The sequence below is a fragment of the Electrophorus electricus genome, chromosome 8, assembly GCF_041902795.1.
Source record: "Electrophorus electricus isolate QZ-2024a chromosome 8, ASM4190279v1, whole genome shotgun sequence".
Classification (NCBI taxonomy): domain Eukaryota; kingdom Metazoa; phylum Chordata; class Actinopteri; order Gymnotiformes; family Gymnotidae; genus Electrophorus; species Electrophorus electricus.
In genome coordinates, this window is record NC_137504.1 from 6,703,592 (window position 1) to 6,722,500 (window position 18,909).

An 18,909-nucleotide genomic window follows, 5' to 3' on the forward strand; every position below is an offset into this window, starting at 1 on the left:
CCAACTGCAGTCTCTGCAACACAAGACCAGACACCTTTACAAGCTTTAGACATTGAAGAACACTTCAAGAGACATCCCTCACCAAGTGTCTCAAATTCAGTCTCCAAGATATCTCTAAAACTATTTAAGAGAGATGCAACGTTGAACTGACAACTCCTTTTTCCAGTGTAGCACAACACAAACCATTTCGGAGCCACTATACCAGCTCCTTGGCTGACATGCTTAGTAAGGAGGCTCAGAAGGATTAGTGATGAGTGAAAGGGTTCTTGACAGTGAAGAGGAGCAGAAGAGAATGTAATATGAAATATTTGGTGGCAATAAGTTGTCTTTGATATGAACGAAAGGGGAAGGGCATAGAGGAAGGGTATTGCATTTTGGCCTGGCAGCCTGCCGATAGCCACTTGAAAGACCCCAGTCGGCACAGAGCGGCCGTATCTCTTGCTGTGTTGCTTGACCCCGGTGATTTGACTGGGTGCATAATGAAGCCCCTCTCTATCCACACAGAAGCAGCTCAATCACCTCCATGCCCACTGCTCATAAATATTTATCTCATCAGACACAAAAGGCCATGCTCCCCACAGTTATGTTCTTTGTGAGTCAAAAGGGAAAAGAGTGTGAGGAGGATGAATGTGTGAGTTGTTGTTTTTTTTTCATGTGGTGAAAGAGGGGTATAGATAAACTGATTGAAAGAGTAATTATGAAAGAAACACTAAAAATCAAAATATGAGGAGCCATTGGCTTTAGTATAGGGTAATTTAGCTGCACACAGTAAATTATATAATTGACAGAGAACATCAGGATTTCAGCCAAGAAAAAAAATTATTTAAGCCTGGCCTTATGGCTGTCATATCAATTTATTACGGATGTGGAGAAGCCATCAGTGGCATTTAATAAGAGCTATTCATTAGTCAAATATTAAATATCTAATAGGCATAGAATGCTGTGTGCAAGGCCATTTAATAATCTCCTTTAAAAGAAGTCAATTTCCATATTCAAAAACTCTCAAGGTCAACATAAAAATTGATCTGCATGTCCTTGAATAACAGCTGTCTGAACCCAGGTGTTATAGTTCAAACCAAGGAATGAAAACCATTATGACATTATTATATGATGATTCTTGGCATTCACACCATAATAACAGTACAAACATCTACTATATATGGAGAATGTAACTGACAGGCTAACGTTTTCTATTTACCGTAGACACACAATCACACCTTCTTGACACCCAGTGAAATGCTGGTGTCATGTGTTTGGAAAGCCAATGAAAGCTGCTTCCTCTGGAGAACTTTTCTAAAAGGTCTTTGACTTGTGTCCACTATCTAAGAAAACTGTCTAAACTGACCCAGTGTTTGCCTTTAATGTTTAAGATCTATCCTTTTTTATTTTACTGTACAACTTTCATAATGCAAAAAAATAATGTTTGGTCAATCTGGCAATACAGGGCAAAAGATCAGTTTTAAAGAATAGAAACTCTTGGTATCAGTTTAAAATGGTGATGAGCTTGAAATGATTTAACTCATTAAAATTCATCAAAATTTTGATTGGATGATTATTATGCACCTAATTTGCAACTAAACTAATTGGCTCTTCAAAGTTTGAGTGTAAAATATAACCTCAGTGATTGGCAAACTAAATGCTTGAGTAAGTTCATTGATTAATAGATTTAACATAGCTTTAACTGTCATTACAGAGTGATAAACTAAATGTTTTTAAAATACAATAATTATATTATTATCTGCTATTTCAATAAGGAAACAATTTATTAGAAATATAAACAGGGAAGATCAGCAGACATTGCGTCCGCGTTCAGAGCTCTACAACAGGTTTTGATACACTGGCATGATTTTACAAACGACCCTGGCCTGTGGTCACAGAAAGGATTATATCTAATACATAATCATTCTCTACTGTTGCATTCAGTCTAGGACAGGGAAACTCAATCACAATATGCTGAAGTTCAACAAATAACTCCAGCTGTCTAGAGTTTCTAGGCAATTAGCTGCACTGATTGGCTAATAATAGGGGTTGGTGAGTTTCAGATTAATCAACTGTCAGTCAACAGCTACAAAGTGACACTAAAGGAGAAGATGAAAGGTGTGAGCTTTAAAAAGGAGGTGACAGTAACCTGACCTATGGGATCACATGAAACATGTTCACAACAAGGACAAAACATCTACCCATCATGCTTTATGTCAAACATCCATACCAATGTATAATATTATGCAGTACAAGGGCACTAAAGGTACTGATGTAACAAAGAGTGAGGAAGGTGGATGCAAGAGCAGTTTCTTAATGAGGTGACGGAAGCACCCAATATTCAAAAACCCATACTGGTGTTGAAGCAGAAATGAGAAACACAGGATGAACTGCTCATGCTTGCACTCGATAGTGTAGCAGGACTCATCAGGTAGACACCTCTCTTCATCTGGGTTTCACTGAATTCAGCCCACAACAACTCTGGAAGGCTCATCAGTGAGGTCTGCTGTCCCAGACCCACCCCCATCCAAGCTCACTTTTAAACGAACACAGCCAACCACTCCCTAAACTATAAAATCCATACTGTCCTAAGGGCATAGCCAGCCCCACTGGCAACTTTAATGACTACTCAATGCTGCCAGTTCCATATGGATTTTACCTGCTATACCACCAAACACTTCCTAACCTAACAGATCCATACTACTGGCCTCCCCAGTGACTCTGGTTGTACATAGCACCATTGGCACCGTTAATGCATGTTCATTCTTAACATGACAGTGACATGGCAATCCAGTCAACTACTTCTGACAACTCAGCTGCCCTTACCTTGCAATCTCTAAAACCAAATTCTGTAAGCAAAGATTCAACTACAAATCCCCTAGCACCTATCTGTACTGGCCTAATATTAATAGTTAATTAATATTATTAATTAATACCTAATTAATATTAATAGTATGTGACCAAAATGTGAAAATATTGCTTAGTATAGCTTTAAGGAGGGTGACAATCTCATTACAACAGTTCCACTGTATCCTCTATCCTCTTGACTAGTGTCTCTCTGTAAACACGTCTGAAGTAGCAGGAGCCCAGTAAGTGTGGCATTACTCTAGCCAGGGGTGAGCAGAAGAATTTATTAAAGAAGGGACCCAGAGACTCTGAAAAGGGTCCTACCCAGGAGAGGCTGCAAATACAGAAAACATGTGCTCTCATATGAGAACAGGTAATGTTTCTCTTACAGGCTAGAAATATATTAATGATAAGAGCCTTTAACATCACATTTTCGAATTTGCAGTATATTTGCACTTTGTAGAGTGTCAGTGTATTGTTGACCAGCCACAAATCACATTTCTTCTTGTAATTCTGAATAACTGAAAAATCTTAAAATTCATGCAAGATTTGTTTTTCAATATGTAATTCTTATTTTAGGAAATACCAGTAAATCAACAATCACCGCAATGGCCATCCTCACAAATCACAAAATCACAAAGTGTTTAAAGCACAGGAGCATTTCTTATCATATAGTTCCACATTTTTTACAGCTAGAAAACTGAAACAAGCTTGCACAACTTTAAGTATGTTTTAATTTGAGTCTGTGCCTGGGCTAATACCACTGAGTTCATCTAGTCTAAAAACACATTTAAATCCCCGTGAGCTCAGAGAGACGTGATGTCTGCAACTCCATCATGGAAAAAGGTAACAGAATTTACTCATTCTTTCTGCCTTCAAGAGTGCACAGGGAAGTGAAGCACATATTATAGACATGAAACATACCCAATGTTAGAATCGGCTGCACTGAAACAACAATCCCACATCTTGAATAATGAAATGAAGTCTTCTAATTTGGCGAAACATAAGTGGGAATTAGAACATTGCTAAAAAACGTATGTCGTTTTGCTGACAAACTGCCAGCTGAATAAAACTGAAAGTATTGAAAGTCATTTTAAATGCAAGGATGTGCAGGGGTGTGGTTTTTGAGCTCACCCAACCCTCAGCCTTGAAGTTTCACTGAGCTTAATTATTACTTGGAAAAGCTGTCACATATTGTACAGTCTCTGACACTGTGCTTTTCCTCTCTATCTATCCTGTTTACTGATGATTGATTACTGTGCCACTTGCCTTAATCAGAGGTCTTCTTCCTCTACAACAGTAAGGTCAAGTCAGATAATTTTTCTTCCACTATAACAGTAACGTCATCCAAGTAAATAATGAAGTTGTCAGTATTGAAGTTCAAAGAACAAGCGTAGCTTACTTCTTCAAAGCGCCTCTAAACATATATCCACTCATACACATATACACTTAAAATACACATCTGTTGATTAGTGAACTAAGAAATGTTCAAATGATCATAAAACACAAATTCATGAGAGATACCTATAGTATGTCATAGGCATCTAGTGAAACCAAGCACTAGACCTGCCTTCACAGTGAGGACTGATTTGACTAAGTGTCTCTCCCCACTAGGCCTGTCATATATTTTTTCCCAGCCTTACTGACTGATTTGGTTAACAGCATAGCCAGGAACTAAGCAGAGATATTTAAATCCAACAGGTCTGCATCCCTGCAGAAGTCAGGTCCTCTATAAGATAACAAATATTCCAGCAAAACTCAGTGTTTTCACAAGCTCACCCTTGGTCTGTGTGGGTCTAAATCATATCAAAGACATAATCACCAGCAAAGAACAAGTTAAAATAATGAGCTTGCAGGGTTTATACAAAATGAACAAAGAATATTGATAAATGATTTGAGTTTAAACCATATAACACTTTGATTAAACTGAATGTTGAAGAGGCTTTGTCATAAGTTACTATCAATGAAATTACATGAATTCTAATTACATTTACATGAAATCCAATTTTCCAGTAGTACATTTTTATCAAAAAGCTAGGCTTTAGACAAACAGCTCAACTAGATGATATCCTCTGGTCAGAAAGCCTGTTCCACACATTTTGAACTCACTTTTGTAGTGCCTCCTATTTCCTCCAGCAATCCTCTGTGGCATCACATCAGCTATTTGTTTGATGTGTCTTGGCGTGATGAATAACCCATGTTATTCTTCCTCCTTGCTTTTCTCCCGTACGGAATCGTCCACAGGGAGTCAAAAGGTCTAAGAAACAAACACAATATCACATGATTCCCAATTATTTAAAGGGCACTCTTTGTTTGTCACTCACTCTATATATATATATATACAAATAAAATATAGTCCAAATGAAAATAGTCAGCCATGTGTGGAGTCTTGATTCCCTTCTTGAATGCTTTGTGTGAGAGTACCAATATGCTGCATCATATTTTAAGTGCTTCATTCAAACAGTGATGTATTTCATATAATGCGTAACTTTCCATAACTCTCTTAATTCAAAATGTGTAGTATAAATCTATTGAAAATCCTCTGCCCATTCTTCTCAAGTGGAAAATGAACCTCGCACATTTTGCTCATTTAAATCATTTAAAGTGACTATAATGTGGGAAGGACAGGAGTTGCATGCACTGAATACACACTATTTTATCAAAGGATCAGACGTGATGATGAAGGCTATAAGATGCACAGCTGTTATTGTGTCTGTCTGAAATGACTGCAATCACAGCGAGAGGAAACCTGTCATTTTAGGCAGCTGAAGATACTCTTACCACGACCCTCAGCTGATTGATGTCATCTAAAAAAACATGATGATGGCTGATGATGAAGTCAGATAAGATCTCAAATATATAATATAGCAAAAGGAAAATAAATCCACTTTGATGCTCTTTTTTACCCCAAAGCAATCGTTTCTTTAAATCAATAGAAAATCTACTTCCCAGCACACCGGTACCATTTTCTGTGCAATTGCAATTGAAAATGGCAGATATGTGGAGTGTAAAAATGCAAACCGCATAGTCTATTTGCACTCATCTTCACCTTTCAGACTGTACAAGTAGTATACAAGTAACAGTTGCATTCAGCTTTTTCTGTTATTTGACTTTTTAAACCATAGTATTTCAGCTGGAGGATTGTGTAAACAATATTTTCTTTCCTTTAAAGTGGAAAGGAAAACTTTGCATATATATCAGTAATACTAGAACTTTATTTACAAGACTGTGTTATTTTGTATTTCTTGATTGTGAATCTAAGAATTACTCTACAGTCAGCATTACATAATGTTCTCCATTACATGAAAAACACACTCCTGCAGAAGATCAAAACAAATAAACTGTTATCATGCATGTGTGAAAAGTGTGACATTTACATTTGTGGAAAGGTATGCCCTTTAAATGAAAGAAAGTGCCTTCAATCTTAAGAATAACCCAGGTCATTTCATTTTTGGACCCTGATAGCAAACCAAAACTTTGTATTTTATATGTTGGTTTAGCAGGCTTCACAGCTAAACTATTAGTGCTGTTGATTTTCCCCATCTACTTAGCTTCCTGTTGAAATACAAACTGTACATAATACCAGATTCTCAATTAATATATTAATATAAAATGCCTAATCATTAATATGCTAATCATTTTTACCTCATACTGATTTAGTTTGGTTACTGGGACAAATTATATATCAGTACATATTTTAATCTGTAGTGATGAGCTGCTGGAAAACATTTATTACACATTTATTAAGATGTGCTTAGCACACTTTGACAGCCAAACCAAATTATTTACTTGAGCAAAAGGAGAAAACACAGATTAAAAGTAGGCCCACTAAGACCAACACTTTCTTAAATATCAGAAGTAAAATATAAAATGCTATATGTAACCTACAAGATAATCTCCCTTAGTTCACTCAAACTTAAAATATACTCACCAGAGAAATACAATGTTGACAAATATAGTAGAGAGTTAGAAATACAATGCATCCCTTGTAATTCTAGTAAACATCTTCAAAAGTCTAAATAACCAAGTAAAGTATAAATTCTCAATAATGGTGAGGGTGAATACTCATGGTAGTTGAGTATTCTTTTACTCCTTACCTCTAGTCATGAAGCTTATACTATCATGAAAATAATGCTATTGCCCTGGGATGCACAATTTAGGCAAATACTGCAGATATTTTCTTTTGTAGAAACTTTCAAAAGGATACGCTTTTACAATAAACATCAATTATCCAGGTCAGTGTATTGTGCATCTGACATCTTGGCACTCAGTCAAACTCATGTCTACTAGTTCCAGGTTTAAACACAGATCTACACTCTTTTGTCTTAATTTGTACTAAAATTAATGTAGCTGAACATTTAATGCAGCGTGTAGTTAGAAATGATTAATTCTGTCAAGGACTACATTTAAAATCCTCTATTGGGTTTTGATAGTTATTCAACCTTATATAAATGATAAATTCCATAATTCATAACTGTTCATTAATTACAATGGATATACTCATTGTAATTATTTGAAGCTTGAGACACTGCATAATTAGAAATGAACACAAACAAAAAGACAAAACATGAATATTAAAAATGAAACATACATTTCTCAAAAGTGTTGAATCGGTGTGGCAAAACATTTATCCTATGTTAAACAAATCTTCTCCAATTTTGTCAATACTCACTGCCCTACATGAAGCCATTTTACTATGACTGACTCACTGCTGTTGTTGCTGAGGGCCTGAAAATAGAGATTGATCATCCATCATGCAATCATCATTACAAGGAGCGAATAAGAGATGCAAATATATGAAAAGGCATTCAGACAAACTTTGCCATTCCTCCTAGTAAACCAGCAGGTGCAATTATCAACGCCTGGTAGAACAAATTACATCTCTCAATATCACTTCCCGCTTTCATTTCAAAACATAACGTCAGTTAATGACATGCTGAAATCATTATACATTCTTTTTATTCAAATGTGGGAAACAGAAAGTCATTTCTGTGTTTCACATACTCACTACATTAAGATGGTAACCAGTAAAAATATAAGCTATACTCACTGTAATCATGGATTTGTGTTTATTGTTTTCAGTGTAATAGGTAGGATATGGATGGACATTTAAATAGTTTCAAATTTAATTTAGGTAAGCCAACCCACCTCTGATAGCTGGTGAGAGAATTACATGTGGCATTGCAGAATAAGTCAGTAAAGCAGTAAAATATTTTAATGTTGTAAATCCAAATCATGTCAAACATGTATAAGCATATGTAGAGTTCATGGATACATGCAAGATATTATATATGCTGAAATTAAATAAGTCTAACATTGTCTTGCAGCATGTCCTTTCATCCAAAATGCTTTACCAAATATATACACCTTTGCTGCCATTGCTGATGAAGCCAAACTAATACCCAAAGTCATGGAACCTCCTCTTTCTTACTGATGGAAAAAAAAAAAAGATATTGCATCAGTATTGAGGCAGGTGGAGTTTTAATTAGAAATCCTGGTATCTCTGTGGATTTCACCAAGGTAGACCAAATTAAAAATGAAGCCTTGGTATTGTCTAAAAGATCACCCAGAGCTGAGGCACAAAGCCCACAACAGCTGCTGCGCTCAATGCAGATGATCTAACCATTCAGTGTTTAGAAATCACTGAGCTACAACAAACCAAACACTGCTCTGCATGGCCTCCCGACATTTGAATTCAACAATTTATTGTTTTCAGAGCAGTGGTTTCAGTGCCTGGAGTCTGTTACCTGACCAGATTCTGGTACAAGTTAGTGTTCCAATAATTGAGATATTTCATAACCACTCCTAACATGTTTTATGAGATATTTTTAACTTTTTAACTTTTTTCTGGTTTGTACTGTATAAGTGTAGTCAAAGATACAAAGATACTAAACATGTTTTTAAATATTACTTTTAGTCTTACTATACAACAATATCCTTTTATACCTATTTAATTAATAATTATGAAAAATGGACTCCAATCTTCAATTTTCAAACAGTTATGCTACCAACCACAATCACTAAAACTTGGACAGTGGTTGGAAAAATGTTGCAAAAATACTCAGATTTAACATAGTAATTAGTGAATTTCTAAAATGCGTTGGTGTCTCCTGTATGTCAGTGTGCTCCCACAACGTAGACAAAACAATCCATCTTTTATAACTGAGACCAACATGAGTGCCCTGGTGAAGCTGCTTCAAATGAGACATTGCAAACTGTTCAGTCGCGAAATGGTCTCCTAGCAAGATCATTTCTCACCCAGCGAGCCGAACAAACCCAAGGCACAAGGTAGACTTTTTTTTTTTTTTAACAATACACCACTGTGAAATAAATAAATAAATATCCAACACTGGATGAAGCACAGGACTGGGAGTAAGACCTATATCACTGAACAGAGATGATGTGAGAGAACAATAATGGCGCTAGCCACTGTAATATAAATAGCACTTCAATGACAGATGACACTGCGGGTTTCTATTTTCATAAGATCACAAAGGGGAAAAAGATATATTGTAATACTGAATGAATAAACTGTTTTAAATTATGTAATTTATCCAGAGTTCAATATTGCTTTTCACTGCACTTGCACTGAAGGTCTTCATGGCATGATATCATTAGTGGATTTTGGCCAAATAAACAACAGCCTTTTCCTCTGATTAATACCATGGTTTTCCCAAAGGCTTATAAATATAAATAATTATTTTAAGTGATTTATCTTAACTAAAAAGCTGGCATACACTCCAAGGAAAATTGGAAGCACTAGAGTTAGATTTAAACTACATGACATACTTCTGCTTTGTATGAAGTGCGTGTATATAGTGTTTCTTGGCAGACTGCACAGATTACATGAGTTAAGGACCAAAAAAATAAAATTAAAATGTAGAAGGTAGACAAAGCACAGCCATTAAACTACAAAGTAAAACAGTAGGTTTGTTGCAGGTAACAGAAAAAGGTTTTAAGATGGTTCATAAAAAATGCATACATTTTAAAACAAACACTTGGATTCATCAGCACATATATATATATGTATATATGTCAAACAACTGAAATTTAAACCTTAGGTTTTAACTGAAATCTTGCCTCACACCTTCAACTAACTGTGAAAATGGAATAAAAAAACTGAGGGGGAAAAAAAAGGATCTCTTCTGTCTGCATTGAACAAAAGTATCCTTGGTATGATTTATGATCTTCCTCAAGATGCAGTTTAAATAATGAAGATATTCACCGTTTCCTACTGATGTTGCATGAATATGTTATGTAGATCATACAATCTGCACAACAAAGTCTGCATTTCTTGAGTGTGCTACAATTTAGCTGTTTGTAAAAGTGGGCAGGACATCAGATGTTGACTGAGCGAATCTCTCTGGCCTTAGAAAAGCAAGGGCCTCTGTTCTGAATCTTAATGGCACTGAATTTAAGGTGGTATCAAAGGCTTATTTTTAATGCAGGTGCTTCTCTGCAGCAGGGGTAATTATCCCCATTATTCAAATGACGCAAAGGCGGTTGAGCGGCCCTTTCATATTTCATGGCCTTTTTGTTTTCCAGCCACATGGAGCCCAAGCGAATGGTTCTACCAACACTACACAAAGGCCCAATTCTGTTTTCCTTTTGCCACTGTTCATTTTTTTCCTGGAGCCGCCCTACGGGCTATGGTGTTGCGAACAGATTTATGGCAATCAGCATCTTTGCTGGTTAATAAAGTCTGAGATTTCATAGCAAGTCAGCTTCAGTGTACCCACAGCTTGCATGGACTTCTCATTAAATCGGAAATAGCTGAGCATATTAAAATGGTTTTTTCTTTACTTTTACCAGTTGAACTGTCAAATAATTACTAATTCTAATCTACTTTACGGCAGGCATGGATTTTAGGAGCCAGAGGAAGGGGAATGCTTTCGATATGGCACCAGTGAATGTGTAGAAGCAACTCCCTGAACATCAACAATAAACTGCTTTGGTGTGGAAAGCTGTTCCATACTGTGGCCTTGAGTCATCTTATACTGGAGGTCTCCAATCTCTCAAACATGAAATCAAACTACATCATGTTTTGTATCAGGCAAGCTCATTGTATCAGTTAATGTATCAATCAAGCTCATTGTTCATTTACATCAGTAAGATTTGCCAGGTTCTACTCGACTTGGCCAAGCTCTCGTTATGTCGATTCAGATAAGATCAAGGTGCCTCATACATACCATTAGACCACCTAATCTTCAAAAGTTAGGGCGAAACTAACATCTCAATTTAAATGATTGGAGCTGTAATGTCTTAGATTACAATGCTTTGGCTGAGCATTCTGAAGCCCTGCAAAAATAAATTAAAGCAGAATATCATAAAACAGTAAGAAAACATTGCAGAGTTGTGATGTAGCCAGCAACTTCCCCTTAAGTATAATGATATTGTACTTCCTAAGAGCATGAAAAACATTCCGAATTCTTCCTCTAATACTTATGCAGCAAACAATCGTCATGCACTGTGATGCCGTGCCCCCTGTTGGTCATTTGTGTAAAAACAGATTGCCTTGTCATGGGCTTACTTTATATGTTGCATAAGAAGACATGCCAAAGCCACGTATGTAGCTCATCTCTACAGAGGTATACGGCAATATTTAAATCCTTAAATTTATTTTCTGCAAAATTGCTTTATGACAGTTACACGGACTACGATTTAACTTCGAGTTAGAAATGGGACAACAGTCACAGTAACAGAACACGGCAAAATACGACTGCGAAAATTAAAATACCAAAGTAGTTTGTGCTCTTGCGCACGGAAAGCGATACTGTGGGGTGTGTGTGTGTGTGTGTGTGTGTGTGTGTATATATATATATATATATATATATATATATAAATCCAGGACCCGTTGTATACTTTGCATTTCTGCAGTCTTTTTTCCCCTTTTTCTTTCCTTTTTCTTATCTGTTGCTATACATACTATAATGACCATTCATGCTTTCTACATCTGTAAGCGTCTCTTAATTTAATCCTAGAATCAATTATATTAAATACTATCTTAATAGGTTGTAAATATCTTAGATTGTAAGTATATTAGTTTGACGTGCGCTGAAACTTGGTTGTTATTGGATAGGTTATTAGTCTAAGGGGTAATAAGATTTATTGTGCTTATTAGTCTTGTTAATGACTGAAGAAAATTAGTTCTTTAAATATTTGAATCGTTCGAGTTGGGAAAACTGTAGTTGAAAATGTGACCTAACCGCCACAGCTGCAATAGGCCTATGAACAACGTAGACTTAATGTGACGCTCAGAATCATAATTACTGTAAAACTTCTAATTTATTTTCTTTCAAACGACAATTTCATTCAGCCACAGGAGTGGTTTTCTCCCATTAATCAAAGTAACGTGTATAAACTAATCTGGTCCACTAATGTTATTGTTCGAGACAACTATGAAAAGGGTCTTCAGTGCGCGTTATCAATGCAGAAGAATTAATGTTTTCACACCTCTGGCACACTAAAGACGGTTGGTTTCGATACACAATGATCTTGGCATATGTAACCATTTACCCACCCTCTGCGCATCTGGGAATCACGGAAGAACTTCAAAGACCTTTCAGATGACATAAGCCATCAAAGGGCTGTATATTTCTATAAGTCTTACAGAGTCCGACATAATCACACCAAAGTCATTCTGCAAGGGACGACCTGATAGAAAGACCTGCGGACCTGCCTGTTCCCCTCTCAATTCGATTATGAGACCATTGATCTGCGGGATCTTCTGCACGATTTTCGTGCGCTGGATCCATTCAGAATACGCGGGTGCTTTGACTGGATTCCACGAGAAATATATTAACAGGATCGGCGGATCCCCCCAAAACGGCAGAGGACAAAGCTCTCGTGCTCGCGATCCGAACAAGTATCCGCTGTACATGATGCATCTCTACCGGACTTTACTATCTGGAGACAGCAAATCAACTGTCAACTCTTTCAGGCTCAGTCATGAAAATCCGTCTCTTCATAATTCCAATTCAGTCCTAAGCTTGGTCGCAAAAAGTGAGTTTATTTAATTGAATCTGTGGTTATATTGTTTATGGGACATAAATTGTAGTCTTTCCTTTGATTTAGATTTTTAAAGTACACTTTTTACTCCTATTATTAAGGAACAATTTTAATAATGATTGACATTAATTTCACAGTATGCTTGTCATTTATTTTTTAGATTATGTATTAGCTTCAAGATGTCTGCCTAAAAGTAGCCAGAAATACACAATCTGACAATATAATCCTTTTGCTTTATTAATCGCTTGATTGCCAATGTGTGAACACTTCTAGGTCATTATGCAAACCTTAATTACACAAAGATAAATATTTTGCTTATCTGAGGTTGCATTTAGTGACTGTTTAAGAAATATAATGCTGCATGTTCTTATACTATATGTTGTGTTTTTAGGCTGCTACCAGGTTGGTGACAAGTGGGTGATTACATTTGATATGTCCTCAATCTCAGCGACTGATAACGTCCAGCGAGCAGAGCTACGCATTGGTCTGCCTGAGTTTTCCACCTCCGATAACGCAAAGGTGGACATTTACCATGCTCCGAAAGACAAGTGTAATCAGAATTTCTGCACTGAAGAACGTCTTCACTTGGGCAGCCTGAGAGCAACACCAAGCAGCTCTGCATCACACTCCTCCTGGAGGGTCCTCAATATCACAGTCTTGCTCAAGTATTGGTTGCACCAGGGCGGACCACCACCACACCAGGGAACAATTCAGGAAGACCAGAGCAACACAGGAACCAGTCATGGGCTTAAAACTATTCAGCATACCACAGCAAACAGTGTCATGATAGTAGTCTACTCCAAGCAAAGCCAGGCAGACACATCAACCCTCATCCACACAGCTGAACACTCAAAGTATGTAGCTGTGGATCGGGGCAGTGGAGGTCAGGGGCCCGTGGCCCGGCGGCAAAAGCGGAACCACAGAGCTCATAAGAGATTGCATGAAGGATCTGGGGTTGGCAGGCTGCCAAGTCCCTCACATGCAGAGGGTGCAACAAAACCTTTGTGCAGAAAGGTGGACATGTGGGTGGACTTCGAGCAGATTGGCTGGAGCAAGTGGATCATTTATCCGAAGAGGTACAATGCTTATCGCTGTGAGGGTAGCTGTCCAACACCTTTGAATGAGTCCTTCTCCCCAACAAACCATGCCTACATGCAGGTGAGAACACCTCTGTTGTCGAACTGTAAATGAATGTGTATTCATTTTCATACATCGCTAATTACCATGTGAGATATTAACATTTCTCTGCTTCCCTCTGTGTATCAGAGTCTTCTGCTGCTGCACCATGCTGACCGTATCCCCTGCCCGTCCTGCGTACCCACACTCCTGGCTCCTGTCTCCATGCTCTACTACGAGAATGGCAAGATGGTGATGCGGAACCATGAGGGCATGGTGGCAGAGGCGTGCGGCTGCCGTTAACCCGCCAGCACTGAGCCAACACAACCTCAGCACTTACAGCTTCTCTACACAAGCCTGTCCCACAATGCCAGACAGACCCAGCACTACAAGCAAGGGGACTTCTGTTTAGAGATGCAAAATGGCAGCTCTGGACCAAAACTTGAGAAATAGCCCTTTCCTACGCTATTATTTTTGCATTGCTTGAATAACTGTTCAATATAACTGCTTTCATTTGAATTTTGTGGACTCCTTGAGTCCCCCCCTCCCAGTGCATCACTTTCCACATTTTGAACGTTTTAAAATTTGTAGATAGCAAATGTGAATTTACAAATGTAACGAAGTATATTTTATTTATATCTAGTAAACCCTGAATCTTATTTAACCCTCTTTGGACAGTCAGACACACGTGTCAAAAGCTAAATGAATTCTCAGATGCTTTTTATTTGCTCATTTGCAGCATTTTTGACATGCTTTAATGTCTCTTAAGGAACAATGGGGTATAATATATTCCTTTTAAATTGAAGAGAATTACACTGCATAAACAAAATAAAAAGGCAATTTACATTCATTTGAATCACACCAAGTGAAAATACTTTTCAGAAGAAAAACATTCTTGAATTTTATCAGTACAAAAGGTAACACTGCGAACAAGTGCGAATGTAGCGTGGTCTTAGTCCGCAAGAGCAGTTTGGATGGCTTCCAGCACGATTCAAACTAAATCAATCCAAAAGAAATCCTACTCCCCCCAGTGGTCATTTAGCAAACTACACAAGGTGGATCAAATAAAAGTCATGTACTAGATTTAGCCAAACCTTTGAGCATAAACATAAATAGACAGGAATACCTGCAGCAGTGTGCTTGTGTGGCACTATCAGACAACTCAGACAGTGGCACTTCTAGGCACATCAGTGTATGTTGATATTATGACTGATATGTAATGGCTTGTGCTTGTCTTGAATGACAGCATTAATACAGGAAAAAAGCAGTTGAAAATGAAAAACGTAAGATGACAAGGATAGAGAAATCTCACGTTCCATTTGTCCTTTTAGGATACAGTCAACATCACAGTAATATATGTCTTTGCTATAATGGACACTCCTTGCAGCTAGATGTCCATTTCAAACTGGGCATCCTCCCCTGGACATAAAGACACAACAACATTCACACACAAGATAAGCAGAGCAAAACTATATGCAGCAAAGTAAATGCCAGCCCCAATTTTCTAATGTAGTTTTATTTATCTACTTATAGCAAGTGATTTCATGGCTCCACTATACCCTGCAAAGCCTGGTCAATCTCATATATCCCTAGATAGATTAGATAGATAGTTGTTCTGGTAACCTTCCAATGACACACTTGCCTTCACTTCAGTTTCACAAGGGGCAAATATGTGCACAATTGAGTGAACCATGCAGTTGTTGAGTATCTGTGACAATTATTTGGTATTTGGCCAATATCACATATTGCTTGATATCATAAGAAATGCTGGAAAGGTCATAAAGACTTTTGGTCATGTCCAACAAAAGAGTAATACCTGCACCCTTGTCCACTGGAGAGCTGATGATGTTGAGGATATCTTTTGGACGAGCCTTTTCATTGCTGGTAGTGGAAGGGCTGGTCACCCCTGGAATGTCAGGGAGACAGCATGGAGGGGTGTGAGCCAGCGGAGAGCTGCGACAATCCAACAGGAATTTTCGGTCATAGATAATCCGGGTGCCTGCAGAGTTTAGCAATTTGATATTAACATATCTGGAATCAGTCTTGAAGTTTTCTTTACAACAGCCAAAGTTATGGTTTATGCAGGGGTATTTTGTATTTGACGAATGCAAAAGGTCACCCTTTTCTCAGAAACTCTGAAGAGTACATGCAAGAAACATTTGCCTTTAGGGTGTCATTTCTGTCATGTTTCACTGCACATCATACAGAGGACACTCATTTGAGTATGAATTTCCTTGGCATGTTCAAACATGTAAGCCAACATCACTACAGAATACAGATGGCATATTCAGCTGTATATGCACCCATTTTCATACCACACATGTTAAATCCTGCAAGCTTTGCCATGTTTGACAATCAAGTCTTGTCAGTAATTTTAAAGACATTTGATTGGGTGAAAAGTGGAAAATGGTCAGTATGCTTCTCTAGAGTGGATAGTGACAAAATAGTACCAGTCCTGCTGTTATCAGCCAGCTAAATTCAGAGTCGACTTTCCCACACACAGGTGAACACAGAGAGAGACCCAGAAACACACACAGACTGCATTCCTTCAGGTTCTAATGTAAAGAACAATGGCAGTTCATGGACATCATCAACAATAAACCAACCTACAAAGTCAGAGCTTTCAGATTTACATAGAAAAGTAAAAGTGAGAAAAGTAAAAACACAAAAGAACAGATACAGAGGAATTTCAGTGTCCTGGTACAGGTACTAAAAATCACATAAATCTGCAGCAATACGAAATTATCTGATGTATACAATTTGCAGTTGTGCCATCATACTAGGAGTCTCATATAAGGTACTGCAGGGTTTGCCATTAACCTTGTTTACAGCATTACGTGACACTGCCGCAGAACACTCAACTTGAAAAGGATGAACTAAACAAGCATACATAGAAATAGCAGAAGGCCTTCCAAGAGCAAAAAAAAACAAGACCCAAGCAGAGATGAAAGTGAGCAAAAATCACAAGTCACATGCCACATACATCTGCCCAAGCCACGCTAGACCGACTGGCATGTTCGTCAAGAACATCTACATCACAGATTCAATAGTGTACTTGCAAGAGACATGTTCCTACTACACGGTCTGTACTGAAGCTGTTGTTAATGGGCTCCGTAGTTATAGCTGTTATATTTCAGCACAGAATGTAGTGTTGCAATAGATTACATTCAAATGGTATTGCATTATAAATTCTGAGTAGAAATGAAAATATTAACAAAAACATCAATAACAGACAAGATAACGACGTCCAAAATTAGAGTAGCAGTGATCCATAACATAGACAAGCGCAAATAGACCAACTGTGCAGAGCACGCAATACTCCTGTCTGCCTGTCTGTCTCCCTCCCTCCAACACACACACACGCACACACACACACACACACACACACACACACACACACACTCCCTCCCTCCCACACACTCCCTCCCTCCCTCCCTCCCTCCCACACACACACACTCCCTCCCTCCCTCCAACACACACTCCCTCCCTCCCTCCCTCCAACACACACACACACTCCCTCCCTCCCTCCCTCCAAAACACACACTCCCTCCCTCCCTCCCTCCAACACACACACTCCCTCCCTCCCTCCAACACACACACTCCTTCCTTCCCTCCCTCCCTCCCTCCCTCCAACACTCCCACCCTCCCTCCAACACACACACTCCCTCCCTCCCTCCCTCCCTCCCTCCAACACACACTCCCTCCCCCCCTCCAACACACACTCCCTCCCCCCCTCCCTCCCTCCAACACACACTCCCTCCCCCCCTCCCTCCCTCCAACACACACTCCCTCCCTCCCTCCCTCCCTCCAACACACACTCCCTCCCCCCCTCCCTCCCTCCAACACACACTCCCTCCCCCCCTCCCTCCCTCCAACACACACTCCCTCCCCCCCTCCCTCCCTCCAACACACACTCCCTCCCCCCCTCCCTCCCTCCAAAACACCCACTCCCTCCCCCCCTCCCTCCCTCCAAAACACCCACTCCCTCCCCCCCTCCAAAACACCCACACACACTCCCTCCCCCCCTCCAAAACACCCACACACACTCCCTCCCTCCATCCAAAACACCCACACACACTCCCTCCCTCCCTCCAAAACACCCACACACACTCCCTCCCTCCCTCCAAAACACCCACACACACTCCCTCCCTCCCTCCAAAACACCCACACACACTCCCTCCCTCCCTCCAACACACACACTCCCTCCCTCCCTCCCACACACACACTCCCTCCCTCCCACACACACACTCCCTCCCTCCCTCCAACACACACACTCCCTCCCTCCCTCCAACACACACACTCCCAAACTCCCTCCAACACACACACTCCCAAACTCCCTCCAACACACACACTCCCAAACTCCCTCCAACACACACACTCCCAAACTCCCTCCAACACACACACACACTCCCAAACTCCCTCCCTCCCTCCAACACACACACACACTCCCAAACTCCCTCCCTCCCTCCAACACACACACACACTCCCAAACTCCCTCCCTCCCTCCAACACACACACACACTCCCAAACTCCCTCCCTCCCTCCAACACACACACACACTCCCAAACTCCCTCCCTCCCTCCAACACACACACACACTCCCAAACTCCCTCCCTCCCTCCAACACACACACACACTCCCAAACTCCCTCCCTCCCTCCAACACACACACACACACTCCCAAACTCCCTCCCTCCCTCCAACACACACACACACACACACACACACACACTCCCAAACTCCCTCCCTCCCTCCAACACACACACACACACACACACTCCCAAACTCCCTCCCTCCCTCCAACACACACACACACACTCCCAAACTCCCTCCCTCCCTCCAACACACACACACACACACTCCCAAACTCCCTCCCTCCCTCCAACACACACACACACACACACACACTCCCAAACTCCCTCCCTCCCTCCAACACACACACACACACACACTCCCAAACT

At 39.6% G+C, this 18,909-nt stretch overlaps 2 protein-coding genes across 2 annotated transcripts in view; one reads left to right on the forward strand and one right to left on the reverse strand.

The window, feature by feature from the left end:
- The first annotated feature begins 12,527 nt into the window (after positions 1–12,527).
- On the forward strand, positions 12,528–14,638 carry ndr1 (nodal-related 1). The gene is made up of 3 exons (XM_026996086.3): positions 12,528–12,828; positions 13,226–13,992; positions 14,101–14,638. Exons 1-3 carry the CDS (start codon positions 12,528–12,530, stop codon positions 14,251–14,253), a joined length of 1,221 nt encoding a protein of 406 aa, XP_026851887.2. The 3' UTR covers positions 14,254–14,638.
- A 15-nt stretch (positions 14,639–14,653) lies between these two features.
- Positions 14,654–18,909, reverse strand: part of eif4ebp1 (eukaryotic translation initiation factor 4E binding protein 1) — a 47,232-nt gene continuing 42,976 nt past the window's right edge. Inside the window, exons 3-4 of the mRNA XM_035526751.2 lie at positions 15,767–15,949; positions 14,654–15,369 (exon numbers count right to left, since the gene is read on the reverse strand). Of these exons, the coding sequence (XP_035382644.1) occupies positions 15,338–15,369; positions 15,767–15,949 (215 nt within the window). The 3' untranslated portion in view covers positions 14,654–15,337. The remainder of the gene's footprint in view (positions 15,370–15,766; positions 15,950–18,909) is intronic.

Excerpts from the sequence above, each read along its gene's own strand:
- ndr1 (XM_026996086.3), top strand. The coding sequence starts at position 12,528 with ATGAGACCATTGATCTGCGGGATCTTCTGCACGATTTTCGTGCGCTGG. Across the intron at positions 12,829-13,225 it reads CCTAAGCTTGGTCGCAAAAA|GCTGCTACCAGGTTGGTGAC; the intron begins GTGAGTTTATTT and ends TTGTGTTTTTAG. Across the intron at positions 13,993-14,100 it reads CAAACCATGCCTACATGCAG|AGTCTTCTGCTGCTGCACCA; the intron begins GTGAGAACACCT and ends TCTGTGTATCAG.